This window comes from Oncorhynchus mykiss, chromosome 25, assembly GCF_013265735.2.
Source record: "Oncorhynchus mykiss isolate Arlee chromosome 25, USDA_OmykA_1.1, whole genome shotgun sequence".
Classification (NCBI taxonomy): Eukaryota; Metazoa; Chordata; class Actinopteri; order Salmoniformes; family Salmonidae; genus Oncorhynchus; species Oncorhynchus mykiss.
This window is the reverse complement of record NC_048589.1, coordinates 16,008,049-16,022,657: the sequence shown is the minus strand read 5'-3', so window position 1 is coordinate 16,022,657 and position 14,609 is coordinate 16,008,049. Positions and strand designations below refer to the sequence as shown.

At 43.6% G+C, this 14,609-nt stretch overlaps 2 protein-coding genes across 3 annotated transcripts in view; one reads left to right on the top strand and one right to left on the bottom strand.

The window, feature by feature from the left end:
- Positions 1–704: 704 nt before the first annotated feature.
- Positions 705–3,315, top strand: insm1b (insulinoma-associated 1b). The gene has a single exon (XM_021584624.2). The coding sequence runs from the start codon at positions 997–999 to the stop codon at positions 2,413–2,415; it is 1,419 nt and encodes a 472-aa protein (XP_021440299.1). The 5' UTR covers positions 705–996; the 3' UTR covers positions 2,416–3,315.
- Positions 3,316–5,645: 2,330 nt separating this feature from the next.
- Positions 5,646–14,609, bottom strand: part of ralgapa2 (Ral GTPase activating protein catalytic subunit alpha 2) — a 163,140-nt gene continuing 154,176 nt past the window's right edge. The window contains exons 39-40 of one of the 2 annotated variants that reach the window (XM_036962850.1): positions 12,005–12,045; positions 5,646–9,230 (exon numbers count right to left, since the gene is read on the bottom strand). In XM_036962850.1, coding sequence (XP_036818745.1) covers positions 12,041–12,045 — 5 coding nt within the window. In that variant the 3' untranslated portion in view covers positions 5,646–9,230; positions 12,005–12,040. The remainder of the gene's footprint in view (positions 9,231–12,004; positions 12,046–14,609) is intronic. The other variant, XM_036962846.1, reaches the window with a different exon arrangement.

Here is a 14,609-nt window from a genome sequence, read left to right as displayed (position 1 = left end):
GGGCAGACGTTCCCGTGGCTATTGTGTACCATGACCAGAACCCTTCTTATTACTTATAGTGGGATGTCTGATGTATAACTCCAGTTAAACTGCCGAGACAGACTCGTGCCCAAATAAATACATTCATACCAAATAATGTTTATTTTCAAGAAGTCTTGCCTTGTTTGTGTAAAACAATAACACTGCGTATCGACTTTTTGAAGATAGGGCCTTATACCAATGTCACACATACACATGTTGTTGGAGGTTCGTGCGTAAAGCTTGCTTTTGACTGGGGGGAAAGTCCCATTAAACTACAATAGCCTACAACAACACGTGTGTGCCATTGCTTTACTATCGCCACTGACATCACTTTCTGCCCAAGTTTTTAGATTTTCATTTTGTTGTCTTTTATTCTAGTAATGCAAATAACCCCTTGCAACGTCTTTGTTGCCTTCTCAACCGGACCCCTCTCCAGTCCAGTCCCCGTCTTAATTCACAATTCTGATGATTGTGGCAGTGACGGACATTTCCTTTTGGCAGCTCCGTGGCCCCCAAAGGAGAGGCACAAAGCCGTGGCACGTGTGTATTTGTATAGAGAACCATCAAACCGTAAAAGGAGGAGGGCCCGGCGTGTGCCTCTGTCGGGGAGTGGCCGAGCGCACACATTAATGTAATAAACCGCAAGTACATCTGCTAAGCTATCTGCACATCCTTCAACGAAATCCACCAAACACGGGCTTTGAACCCTCCCACATCCAAATCCACTGGGATCTTCGTTTCGTCTGATTGGTTGAGGATGCGGCAACAAGGGGCGAGAACAATAGCATCATTCTGGCATAAAAAGAGTGCAGCTATGCCTTGGAGACGAAAACATTTCAGCACCACAGAGATCAATAGCTTAGCGAAAATATAAGTTAGCAACCGAGGCTCCTGGCGTGACTGTAATTTCACAAACCTGGATATCATCCGAGCCTTCGCCCACCTCTCCAAAGTGCCTTTCTGTCATTCGCAAAGATGCCTAAAGGATTTCTGGTAAAAAGAAACAAGAAATCAGCACATGTTTCCTACAGGACTCGTACAGATGAATATGAGCAGGAGCATCACATCCCAGCCTTTCAGAGTCAGGTGGACTCATCTCCGCCTGTCTCTATTGCGTCCAGTCCGGACCGCGCAGCTCCATCACCAGACATCGCAGCAGACGCCCCAGTCCCCAGTCTGGATGCTAAAGGGGTTCAGTTTGGCAACCAAGAGGCTGTGTACCAAGCCCTCTACAGCCCCACCAGGCCCATCAGCAAGGACCACGAGAGGAGATATTACGAAAGAAGTTTTAATCTAGGTTCGCCAATTTCTGCTGAATCATTCCCGACACCTGCCTCCCTCAGCAGTTTAGATCATCTCCTGTTCGCCCCCGTGGATTTGAAAATAGGCACTAGCAACAGCAACCGCAGCGGCACCACCAGCAGGATCCCTGCTACAGCCATCAGGGGCGGTACTAAGAGGCCCGCATCCGACACTGAGCGCAAGAGCAAACCTGCCCCCAAAAAACCCAAAGCCATCAGAAAACTGAATTTTGAAGACGAAATGACAACGTCTCCGGTACTTGGTTTGAAAATCAAAGAGGCTCCTGTCGACTTTAAACCCAGAACGCAGACGTCGGCAGGTGGGAAGCCGTTAGGAGAGTTTGTCTGTCAATTGTGTAAGGAAGCATACGCTGATCCATTTTCTTTGGCCCAGCACAAGTGCTCTAGGATAGTGAGAGTTGAGTACAGGTGTCCTGAGTGTGATAAGATGTTCAGCTGCCCGGCTAACCTCGCCTCTCACCGGCGCTGGCACAAACCGAGAGCGCAGAGTGCAGCCGGGATACCATCTACCCCGAGCATCAAATCTGAAATCGCCAAAATTCCCCCCGGTGTCAAGTCCACCCCAGAGGAAGCCAAAGACCCAAGAATCGAGCTTCTGAGTGACAGAGACTCCCCCAGCCCGGGTATGTCTGAATCGGGCTCAGAAGACGGTTTATACAACTGCCAACACTGTGGGAAGAGGTTTAAGCGCCAAGCATACCTAAGAAAACACATCCTGGGACACCAAGCCTTGCAGAATAAAATGTTCGAGGACCACACGTTTCAAAACAGCGACAGAGTGGAAGAGCAGGTGCCAGTGTCCTTAATCTCAGAGGAAAATACAAACCAAAGTCCCCTGAATCTAAGCCCCGTGGACTGCCTTCTCTGCCCCGTTTGCGGGGAGAATTTCCCCAACAGGGCCAGCCAGGAGAGACACTTGCGTCTCATGCACTCCTCCCAGGTGTATTCCTGCAAGTACTGCTCTGCCACTTTCTACAGCTCACCGGGACTCACGAGGCACATCAACAAATGTCATCCGTCGGAAAATAGGCAGGTGATCCTGCTTCAAATGCCCGTGCGCCCTGCTTGCTGAGCAAAGGGAGCGTTGGAAAACAAGTTAATTGCATACACTACTGAAAGACAGGCAACTTGATGTTTAGATTGTGTGTTCGATGAGAGCTGTCCTATCCATGCCAATCAGATGGTTGTTGAATGCTTATCTATTTCTTGAAATAAAAAATAGGCATATATTTTGAGATTTCTCTCAAATAGTTTATTGAAAGAAAACAAAGTGTTAGTTTGACTGTTAAAGGTATTTTTCTAGGACAGCTGCACACGTGCTCAAGTAGCCTAATAGCTTCTAGACCTAAGAACTGTTTCATTTTCCCTCATAAAAGCCTTTTAATTCACAGACTGTGAATTTCTGTTTCATTAAGCTTTATGCTAACTTATGAATCACAGGACAGACTTATCAACTTTGTCTCAAAAACGTGCAAATATCGAATCATTCCCTTTTAGTAGAACCACAAATGCCTTTAGAATATAGCCTAAACACATCTAAACTCTGCTGTACAACTGCCTTAAAAAAGTCAACATAATGATTGTTTTAATTTTGAATGCTGGCACATATTTTATTATTAATTGTTGCAATATTGTTTCGTCATAATACTTGTATTTATTTATTTATTCTATTTGCAATTCTATTCTGTAATTTATTGTTGTATTGTGTGATTATTCTGTGTCATTCTGGCAGTTCACATGTGGTAGCCAAATGTTTTGTCAAAATTAGGAGTTGTGATAATTGTCGTGGACCGGTCTAAATCTTCAATCTCCACAGCTCTTGTAAAACGTAAAGCTCTTATCTTAGATACAATCTTTTTCTATGAACATTTTTTATTTTCTTAAATGTTGGCTTTTATAGCGCTTTGATTGTATGTGTACACTGTTGTCATCTATCTGTCCATCGAAATAAAAAAATATTTTCAAAATGAAACCATTTATTTTGCTATAGTTTGACATTGACACAAACTGTCTTGAATAATACTACTCCTACATCACCCAGGTCTGCCTGCCCTCCCTGACTTCAAGTCATATCAACAAGAAAATAAACGGACCTATAGGGAAGTATTCATTAAAATGGATGTCAGAAATAATTATTTGTCCTTTAGAAAAACAAAACAATACCATTTGTATCGTGTAAATTATATATTATGGAAATCCACCTGGGTAGAAACTCAAGAGACACAATCTTCAGCCGAATAATTCTAAATGGTAGGCTATTGGGAAAGGGGTGCATATGGGGAAAAAGTTGTCTTGAAAATAATTCTTATTCTTTCATTTTCTCCACTGGCCTACACAACAAAATATCATATGCAATTTCTCTCAGCTTCACAACATTCATTTGGCTATTTGTGTGAATCTTCAGGCTATGTGAAAGCTCAAAACAAAACATAGATGAAGCCTACTCAAGTGGGTAATTAGTAAAGGATGTATAATAGCCTAATTACCATGGATACTCAAGCCATGATGCAGGCATATTCACTACGGATGCATCATTTCTACAATGATGTGACTGATGTCAGAGACTACTTTTCAAGGACTGTACTCCTCTAAACAAACCAACCTAATTCCTCGAAGACCCCTTTCAGGTTTCATTTAACTGGGATTGCATCAGATGCCAGCAATTTTTTTTATAGGCAACGGAAAAGATACCCTAAATTGATCGTCACTGTATTATTGATATGATGATTCAAGCCTGGTTTTGGTTTCTATAAAGAAGAGACAGAGAGCACTTAGCTTCCAGTCATAAATTGCCATAATGCTTGGTCAGAACATGGCTCAGGACAAAGAGGTGATGACCACACAACTCACCTCAAGATCAGAAGGACATTTCTCTTTTCTTGAGGAGACTCAGAATTTGATTTCCCCTTTTTAAATGGCTGCCTGACTGTCGAGGCTGAACATCCAGGTTCACATACACTCCCCATGGAGAGAAAGATTGGTAACAACTTCCAGAAGTGCGTGTGTGGCTTCAGCCAGCCCATGAGAGGGTAATGATCACTGTTAGGTCAGGACTGTGGATACCGTCATGTAGTTCACTAATGAGGACAGGCCTCTAGGCAGTAATCAGTAGACATTTGTAACTCTTAATATGTCACAATGTGAAAATTAGACTGTTCACATACACTGAGTGTACAGAACATTATAAACACCTGCTCTTTCCATGAAATCGACTGACCAGGTGAATCCAGGTGAAAGCTGGGATCCCTTATTGATGTCACTTGTTATATCCACTTCAAATCAGTGTAGATGAAGAAGAGACAGGTTAAAGAAAGATTTTTTTTAACCTTGAGACTTGGGACTGTGTGTGTGTGTGCCATTCAGAGAGTGAATGGGCAAGACAAAAGATTTAAGTGCCTTTGAACGAGGTATGGTAGTAGGTGCCAGGCACACCGGTTTGTGTCAAGGTTTTTCACGCTCAACAGTTTCCAGTGTGTATCAAGAATGGTCCACCACCCAAAGGACATCCAGCCAACTTGACACAACTGTGGGAAGCATTGGCGTCAACATGGGCCAGCATCACTGTGTAGAGTCCATGCCCCGATGAATTGAAGCTGCTGTGAGTGCAAAGGGGGGGGGGGGGGGGGGGGGGGGGTGAAACTCAATATTAGTAAGGTGTTCCTAATGTTTGGTATACTCAGTGAGTCTTGAACCTATACCTTCTGCAGATCACTTTTAGTCTCCTTTCTTAACTTGTGAATATTCAAATCACATAATGTAGACAAACGCAGGAGAGCTTCAGACGGTCCAAAGGGACATGGTCAGGCAAGATAGACGGACAGACACACATCACCAATTATCCTCTTAAGTCTAACAAGTAACAGTCCTCCCAGTGTTGGCTAGGTGCTGTAGACTTTGCACCTGTACCTTCGGTGGGGGCCCATTATCCCAGCCTCCTCTCCTGGAGCAGCAGGGGAACAGATGGGAAGGGGGTCAGGTTACCCCGGCTGCTGCTTCTGGGCCAGGGTTGAAAAACCAAGACAACAGCACCATCAAGTCACCCCTACACCCCATCGACCCCCCCCCCCCCTTCCCCCAAAGCCAGAGGTTACAGTCAACCTGTCACTGCAGCCAAAGCAGCAGATTCTCACGAGATGATTCATGGAGGATAGGCGTTACTGTGACAGGGTTAGGTAGTAACCATCTCTGTAATGACAGTTTTAAAGGAAAAGGTTGAATTTACTTTCTCTACTTCCGCACCACTGCTATGAAAAAAAAAAACATTCAGATCAATAGACCCATACAAATAACACAGAGAACACATAGGATTTCAAATTGATTTAATGAAATGTTTTTGATTTTCACATTTCTAATAAAGATAGCATGACTTCAGTCATTAAAAACAGTTTGATATGTTAACAAGTAATGATGAAATCTTCAAGCCTTTTTCCCCTCTTCCTCTTATACAAATATTATATTACAGGCATTAATATATTTATGGTAAAGGACTAAAACCCTCAATTTGACACAATGTACAGGATTCCTAAACCAAAACCTAGAATTAACACTAACTCTGTTGCTTCACATGAGTTGAACCAGTCTTGAGTAAGACACAATCCTTGCCCTGGTCAAATCAAACCTTACGCCCATTTACTCCCATATATAACAGGGATCCCATCCACAACATCTAATCTACAATCTAGACTCCATAAGAAGACTGGTAAAAAGAGCTGGGTAGTTCTTTACAGTGGCTACTGGGAAGGTGAAAGCATTGATCTGACTCAGGTCAGTATTTACATACATTCTTCAAATTCACAAAATGGACTTCATTATCTCTGAACGAACTCTCCGTTCATGCCTCCTATGTTATTAATCAGTGCTTGGGAAAGAAAGGGACACAAAAAAAGAGAGAGAACAAAATGAAAGAAAGAGAGGATGTACAGGTAAGGCAAAGTAGTACAACAGACAGTGATGCAGCTCTGATGGAACCCTGCATAATGTGTGCGTAACACCTGGCTTCCATGGCAACCCAAAGGCGCAGGTTGTGGCGAAGGAGGCAGCGTGAGTAGCATAGCGCCAGCCTGCCTGTTGCTAAGAGGGTCGCCAGAGTACAGCGCTGGTATGCCTTCTAACTCCCCAGCCCCCCACCCCTCCACTGTGGCCTCACGAGGTTACTCAGGGTGCATCATGGGAAATAGGAGGAGTAGGTGCCATTTGATTCCAATTCAGAGAGAAAGGAGAACAGAGCACCTCAAATAAAGACGAAACAAAAGTGGGCCAAACCCAGTCAATCTGTTCATATAAAACGTGTGAGGACGGGGAGGACAAGACACTGACCTTTACAGTCACACAGGGGGAAAAAACAGTCTCTCCCTCTAGAACAAAAGACATGAGACAGGAAGGCAAGGCTAGCCGTTTAGCTCTTGCAATTAACAGAAACAAAATAAATCCAATGATGTCTAACAGTGGTTTACAGTGGTGGGGGTCTTGGAATGGATCTTGGTGGACAGACATTACACAGGCACTGTGAGAAGCTCCTTCACAAATACACACAGCCATACAGACACACACACGGATGCGCATACACACACACCAGTGCATGGAGTTAAGATTCACCTGAGGCTCTGGTGGCATTTTCCTTTAAAACAACACATGTATACATTATACAACACCACAAACATCAAATAAAGCAATTTACATCCAAGAATAAAAGAGAAAATACACATTCATTGCTAGTTTATCAACGACAGTGAGTGCAAAAGTTCATCTGCAGGAACATTGGAATGTCATTCTTAACTTTACAACACGAGAGAACAATGTCAGAGGAAGAGCCAGATGGAAGTTACTGGATTACAGGTTATGAACCCAGGTTAAACAATCCTACACAGGGTAACATCACTAAACAATTAGAAATGCAGTCTTTTCTCATTTCCAGCAGAGTTGCATAAATCAAAGGAAGACAAAAACCCATCAGAATCCATTTAAAAAGGTCCTTACAGCGATAAAAAACCCAACACAAGTTTCGATTCACCTCGGGGATGGAAAGACATCATTGATTGTCCACTCCAGGTTCATAACTATTAAAAACAGACTCCTACTGCATTGGCTCACAGCCCTCCGTAACCAGGAAGTGTGTGGTGTGGTGCAGCATTATGCTAGAGCAGCACCTCCTATGTCAGCCCTTCCACCTCTCCACAACATGAGGATGAGTATGGTCCAAACAGAAAAACAGGCTTCCATGGCTCAAGGCCAAGGCCAAAACAACACACTTAAATATGATCCTATCCTGTCAGCAGCAAGAGTATCATCAGTGATTTACAGAGCAGAATTGCAGGGGGGGATGGGAGATGGGAAAACCATGAAATGAGTCCCTTTTGGGTAGTGTAACTTGGTGAAGAAAAATACGTATAATTTTAACATTTAACATGTGTTCATAAAGAACACATGTTCAACTTAATAAAAAACAGGTTTTACCATCTCAAGAGGTTAAATAAAAAGATTAAGTGCCTATTAAGTGCCAAAAAAAGTAACAGGGTTGATGATTTCACCCTGAACAGGCAGTCAACCCACTGTTCCTAGGCCGTCAATGTAAATAAGAATTTGCTCTTAACTGACTTGCCTAGTTAAATAAAAGGTTAAATTAAAAAAATGAAATAAAATTCTTAAATCCGCCATAATTCCCCTTGCGACAGGGGGATTGGAAGCTTGTGTTCAGGGACAGGGAGGGGCAATTGAATGCAGCTTCACCACTTTAGAAATAAAATAAAAAACATTTCTAGCCTGTCTATCTATGAGTAACAGGGTTAATGTGTTATGCTCGACCTGCTCAGTTCTCCACCACAAAACACCAGAAAATAGGCAAAAAGATAACCAGCTCATCAAGAACCTGTTTAAACACTAGGATTTTACTATGAGATGTTCAACGTTTCTTTTGAAAAAATGATTACTAGTACATTATAGTAAAAGTTCACATAGCAGGGTTGACCTTAAAATGAGGGAATGACTTTGTTAAAGTAATACTTGGAGGAATTTGGGGGTTAAGTGGGTTAACATCTTCCGAAAAGTCAGAGGGAAATGTCAAAACGCTGCATTTTGGCACTTCAGCAAGTCTTTATTCATGAAAGAAAAACAGATTGATTGAATTCTCCATGTGGAGTCTTTTAAAGAGCACTTAATTTAATATAAGAGGCTTTTAAAATTCAATATTGGTGCACAATTTCTACTAAGAAATATCAAAGGGGTACAAAAGGAACTCATTTTGTGGAAAGACCTTTACCAAAATGCATATGGGTGATCAAATTCATTTTCTATGTCACAACCATAGAGATCCTTGTTGTCACATAGAAAGGGAATTTTGAAATGTTGATGATATGTGGACTTTAAGCCACCAGACATGATTGTTCAGTCAATTCCCTGTCTATATTTAATCGCTGTACTGACTGACAAGAGATATTAATCAGATTCTTTCAGAAAATGCAGCAACATCGGAACAAACTTCAATAGCTTAAATCTTTTCTTCAGGTCAAATATGCAGTTTAACAGTAAAACAATTGGAAATGTATCAACGTATCAATAACTGCCACATAAATAAAAAATTGCAATAGGCTCCAGTTATATGTTTAAACGAGATATAAAACAAACAACGCACACACCCAAACTGCAGTCATGAGGGGTTAAGGTATGAGGTTTCACAGCAGGACCTGTAGTAAAGACGAAGCAGGGAAGGTTTGGGAGGTGGGTCGGGCGAGAGAGCTCAGTTGGAAGATTTGCTTATGGCGCTGGCTGATCGGCGGAGTTTTCCGGAAACTCTGTTCTTTGTGGCACGGGGAATCGTGGGGGAGACCTGGTCCGCCTGGTCCGTTCCTAAAGAAACACTGAGCTCAGCACTCGTGCTGCCACTGAGAGAGCCTGGAGAGAGAGAGGGAGGGGATGAGAGAAGGGATAGAATTGGGGAGAAAGATGGAGAGAAGTGGTGAGACGTGGCAGGCTAACATAGCGCTGATAAGACTGGCATACTCCATGTTCTGACTGCCATGCATGTCATCGCTCCCCGTCCCCCAAAGCAGACACCCCAAACGGCTTACTCCCTCTAAGGTGAAATGTATAATAACAAAACAAAACAGAAACAGGTGTATAGATTGATTTGAACCTTTAATTCCTCACAGTTTGCAAAGTGGCACGTGTGTGGTCTAGATCAAGCTATATACACAATCAGATGCAATGTTCACCATTCTTTCATCACGTGCTTTGACTGGCTAGACTAGAGGCTACTAGGGGAGAGAGGCTGGATATTTCTCCCAACACTTTGGGTTTGGGAGGGCAGATGCTTGCATGAGTAGGGGAAAAAAACGCAATCTATTTTAAACCACGTGGTCCTAAGAATAAAATTGCCTTCGCTGTTCAGTGACAGATTGTTCAAGTTCTAAAATGGTGTATTGTAAAAAGTGAATGGAACATTATGTTAACAGGACAGGCATGTCGCGAGCATGTGGAGAGACGCCTTTTGTTCAACATTGTGGATCGGGGCTCCCGAGTGGTGCAGCGGTCTAAAAGCACTGTATCTCAGTGCTAGAGGGGTCACTACAGACCCTGGTTCAATTCCAGGCTGTATCACAACCGGCCGTGATTGGGAATCCCATAGGGCGGTGCACAATTGGCCCAGCGTCGTTCGGGTTAGGGTTTGGCTGGGGTAGGCCGCCACTGTAAATAAGAATTTGTTCTTAACTGACTTGATTAGTTAAGTAAAGGTTAAATAAATACAAAATTAAAATGATTACAGGCTGCAAGCTGTGAAAAGTGAGGGGGAGGCCGGTAAGCGCAAACATATTTTGCGTACACCCCCCAACGCATCTTAGCGATGCCTCAAGTTGAAACAACTTTCCGGCTTTGGCCAAGATGGCATCTGGTTGCCTATTTTCTTTCCTCCACTTTTTTCTCTCCATCTTTCTGAAGCATCTCAAGTTCCTGCAGCTAAAAGGGACAGCAGATGGCTGCAGTAACAGACACTCAGCCCAGCGGACACAAGCATCCCCGACTTCCACTCAGTCAGAGGGGGAGGGGTTAAGGGTGTGTGTGGGTGGGTGTGGGTGTGTTAGCAGAATGGATCTTCATGATGCATGTGAAAAGAACAGAGGAGGGCTGTGAGTCAATGTAGGGGCAGGCCTTAACCAAGTCCAACCCTGCAGCCCCACTTCCAACTCCAGAATTCCACTAGCTTCCACTTTGACCATTCCACCACTTGAACTTCCCCGCTGGCCATGCCACGCCCCACCCTCTCGTAGAGTTGTTGGATAATGGGGAGGGAAGTAGCCCGCTGGGCCACAGATAAGATAACCCTCTCAGGTAAAGGCCTCCACACAGACGTTACATTTACTAGCCCACCAGCATGCTACCTAGAACCCACCCATGCAATGGACACCTCTATAGATTGAGTGATCGGTTTAATACCCAATAACAACACACTCATGCATGTTTCAAATTGGAGCACTTTGGGCTGCATATATCATATATATCATATGCAGCCCAAAAATGACACAAACTTAAGTTGATTATTAAAATAACACATGCATAATATATCTCCAGGGTGAAACAAAAATCTCCCAAGACTTCAATTGGCCGGTGTCTGACTGGTTCATCATTACACTCAGACTCAGAGCAACCAAGGTAATTCCTCTGAGCTCCCCCTTAAAGGGATACGTCGGGATTTTGGCAACTTCCCCTGAGTCAGATGAACTCAGGGATACAATTTATGTCTCTGCATCCAGCATTAAGGAAGTCAGAAGTCATTTGGCAAGCCGGTGCAAACTAGTGTTACCGTCGACTTCCAGTCGTTGCAATATCTACTAGCATGCTAGCAGTTTCCATAGACGTCCAGTCTTTGTGCTAACGGCAGTTAGCAATTGCGCTACCGTTAGTTAATAACTTACTTTAAACTGCCTGCTGCGACATAAAACTAGTCTCCACGAGTTCATCTGACTCTGGGGAAGTAGATAAAGGGCTTTATTGCCAAAATCCTGAATTATCTCTTTAACAACTATCCTGAGAGAGGCCATGATGGGGCAGAGACCTGCACAGGGTGCCTTTAATCAGAGATCCATTCATAGAAAGAAAAAGAAAGAGAGAGAGAAAGAGAGAGAGAAAGAGAGAGAGAAAGTGAGAGAGAAAAAGGAGAGAGAAAAAGGAGAGACAACCCCCCCCCCCCCAAAAAAAAACAAACAAAGGACATAAATGGGCCTCATCCCCATCGGTCCCCTGCAGCATTTCAAAAAAGCTTAAATGACAGACGTTTTCTTCCAGTAGGGCAGGTGTTAGTATCACATTCTGCCCCAGGCGAACAGGGGAGAAAAACAGCGCTGGGGAGATAAATATAAAGGCGTGACATGCAGAAGCTTAGCCAGAGAGAAGAGTGGCTGTGTTGCTCATGCTACTACTGAGGTGCTAATTGTCCCGAACCGTGCAGCGTCACTCGCAATTACCGCCTGGATAAATAGAGAACACAATCCCCATATAACGTCATATCAACCCCCCATACAACTTTATGTTAACGTTCCTTTAAAAAGCGGTAGTTGGGTAAATAAAGCGTGTTAGTACCAAATAAAGGAGAAACCAGAGATGAGTGAACGGGTGAGCGAGGGTAGGCTCTAGGGCGACACACAAGCTTCCGGCCGGTGCTCGGGGCTTACCTTGTTCAATTACTGTAATGACACCTTTAACATGTTTTAATCTAAAAGAAAAACAGACAGTAGAGCGTCACATTAAGACAGACAGTCACCACAACACAGCCCTGCTGTGGACCGACAGTCACCACAACACAGCCCTGCTGTGGACCGACAGTCACCACAACACAGCCCTGCTGTGGACCGACAGTCACCACAACACAGCCCTGCTGTGGACCGACAGTCACCACAACACAGCCCTGCTGTAGACCGACAGTCACCACAACACAGCCCTGCTGTAGACCGACAGTCACCACAACACAGCCCTGCTGTAGACAGTCACCACAACACAGCCCTGCTGTAGACTGACAGACAGTCACCACAACACAGCCCTGCTGTAGACCGACAGACAGTCACCACAACACAGCCCTGCTGTAGACCGACAGACAGTCACCACAACACAGCCCTGCTGTAGACCGACAGACAGTCACCACAACACAGCCCTGCTGTAGACCGACAGACAGTCACCACAACACAGCCCTGCTGTAGACCGACAGTCAGGGAGGGAGGTGAGGGGGACATTCAGGAAGCCTGTGTGGTTAGTTAGTGTCACAGTGAGGATCACAGTCATACAAGAAACAAGGAAACAGGACGCATCCAATAAGACATTTAATATGTTAAGAGACATTATCAGACAGCGAGACGTCCACTTTTGTGTTGGTTGGAGTCTCTTGGGTGCTCTTGATTGGTAAATGATTTCTGTAACTTTACATTGCATAGGTTGGTATGACTCATATTATAAAATAAGAATATGTTGGGCTGAATTATGTGAAAAGCTCCTGAACAAGTTAAACACCATGAGATAGAGATCAGTGTTAGAGGAAAAAAAAGGCATATTACCATATCTGTGTTCATTATAAACCGGGTGGTTCCAGCCCTGAATGCTGATTGGCTGAGAGCTGTGGAATATCAGACCGTATACCACGGGTATGACAAAACATGTATTTTTACTGCTCAATTACATTGGTAATCAGTTTATAAATAGCAATAAGGCACCTCAGGGGTTTGTGGTATATTGTCAATGTACCACGGCTAAGGTCTGTATCCAGGCACTCCGCGATGCGTCGTGCATACAGTGCCTTGCGAAAGTATTCGGCCCCCTTGAACTTTGCGACCTTTTGCCACATTTCAGGCTTCAAACATAAAGATATAAAACTGTATTTTTTTGTGAAGAATCAACAACAAGTGGGACACAATCATGAAGTGGAACGACATTTATTGGATATTTCAAACTTTTTTAACAAATCAAAAACAGAAAAATTGGGCGTGCAAAATTATTCAGCCCCCTTAAGTTAATACTTTGTAGCGCCACCTTTTGCTGCGATTACAGCTGTAAGTCGCTTGGGGTATGTCTCTATCAGTTTTGCACATCGAGAGACTGAAATTTTTTCCCATTCCTCCTTGCAAAACAGCTCGAGCTCAATGAGGATGGATGGAGAGCATTTGTGAACAGCAGTTTTCAGTTATTTCCACAGATTCTCGATTGGATTCAGGTCTGGACTTTGACTTGGCCATTAACACCTGGATATGTTTATTTTTGAACCATTCCATTGTAGATTTTGCTTTATGTTTTGGATCATTGTCTTGTTGGAAGACAAATCTCCGTCCCAGTCTCAGGTCTTTTGCAGACTCCATCAGGTTTTCTTCCAGAATGGTCCTGTATTTGGCTCCATCCATCTTCCCATCAATTTTAACCATCTTCCCTGTCCCTGCTGAAGAAAAGCAGGCCCAAACCATGATGCTGCCACCACCATGTTTGACAGTGGGTATGGTGTGTTCAGGGTGATGAGCTGTGTTGCTTTTACGCCAAACATAACGTTTTGCATTGTTGCCAAAAAGTTCAATTTTGGTTTCATCTGACCAGAGCACCTTCTTCCACATGTTTGGTGTGTCTCCCAGGTGGCTTGTGGCAAACTTTAACCAACACTTTTTATGGATATCTTTAAGAAATGGCTTTCTTCTTGCCACTCTTCCATAAAGGCCAGATTTGTGCAATATACGACTGATTGTTGTCCTATGGACAGAGTCTCCCACCTCAGCTGTAGATCTCTGCAGTTCATCCAGAGTGATCATGGGCCTCTTGGCTACATCTCTGATCAGTCTTCTCCTTGTATGAGCTGAAAGTTTAGAGGGACGGCCAGGTCTTGGTAGATTTGCAGTGGTCTGATACTCCTTCCATTTCAATATTATCGCTTGCACAGTGCTCCTTGGGATGTTTAAAGCTTGGGAAATATTTTTGTATCCAAATCCGGCTTTAAACTTCTTCACAACAGTATCTCGGACCTGCCTGGTGTGTTCCTTGTTCTTCATGATGCTCTCTGCGCTTTTAACGGACCTCTGAGACTATCACAGTGCAGGTGCATTTATACGGAGACTTGATTACACACAGGTGGATTGTATTTATCATCATTAGTCATTTAGGTCAACATTGGATCATTCAGAGATCCTCACTGAACTTCTGGAGAGAGTTTGCTGCACTGAAAGTAAAGGGGCTGAATAATTTTGCACGCCCAATTTTTCAGTTTTTGATTTGTTAAAAAAGTTTGAAATATCCAATAAATGTCGTTCCACT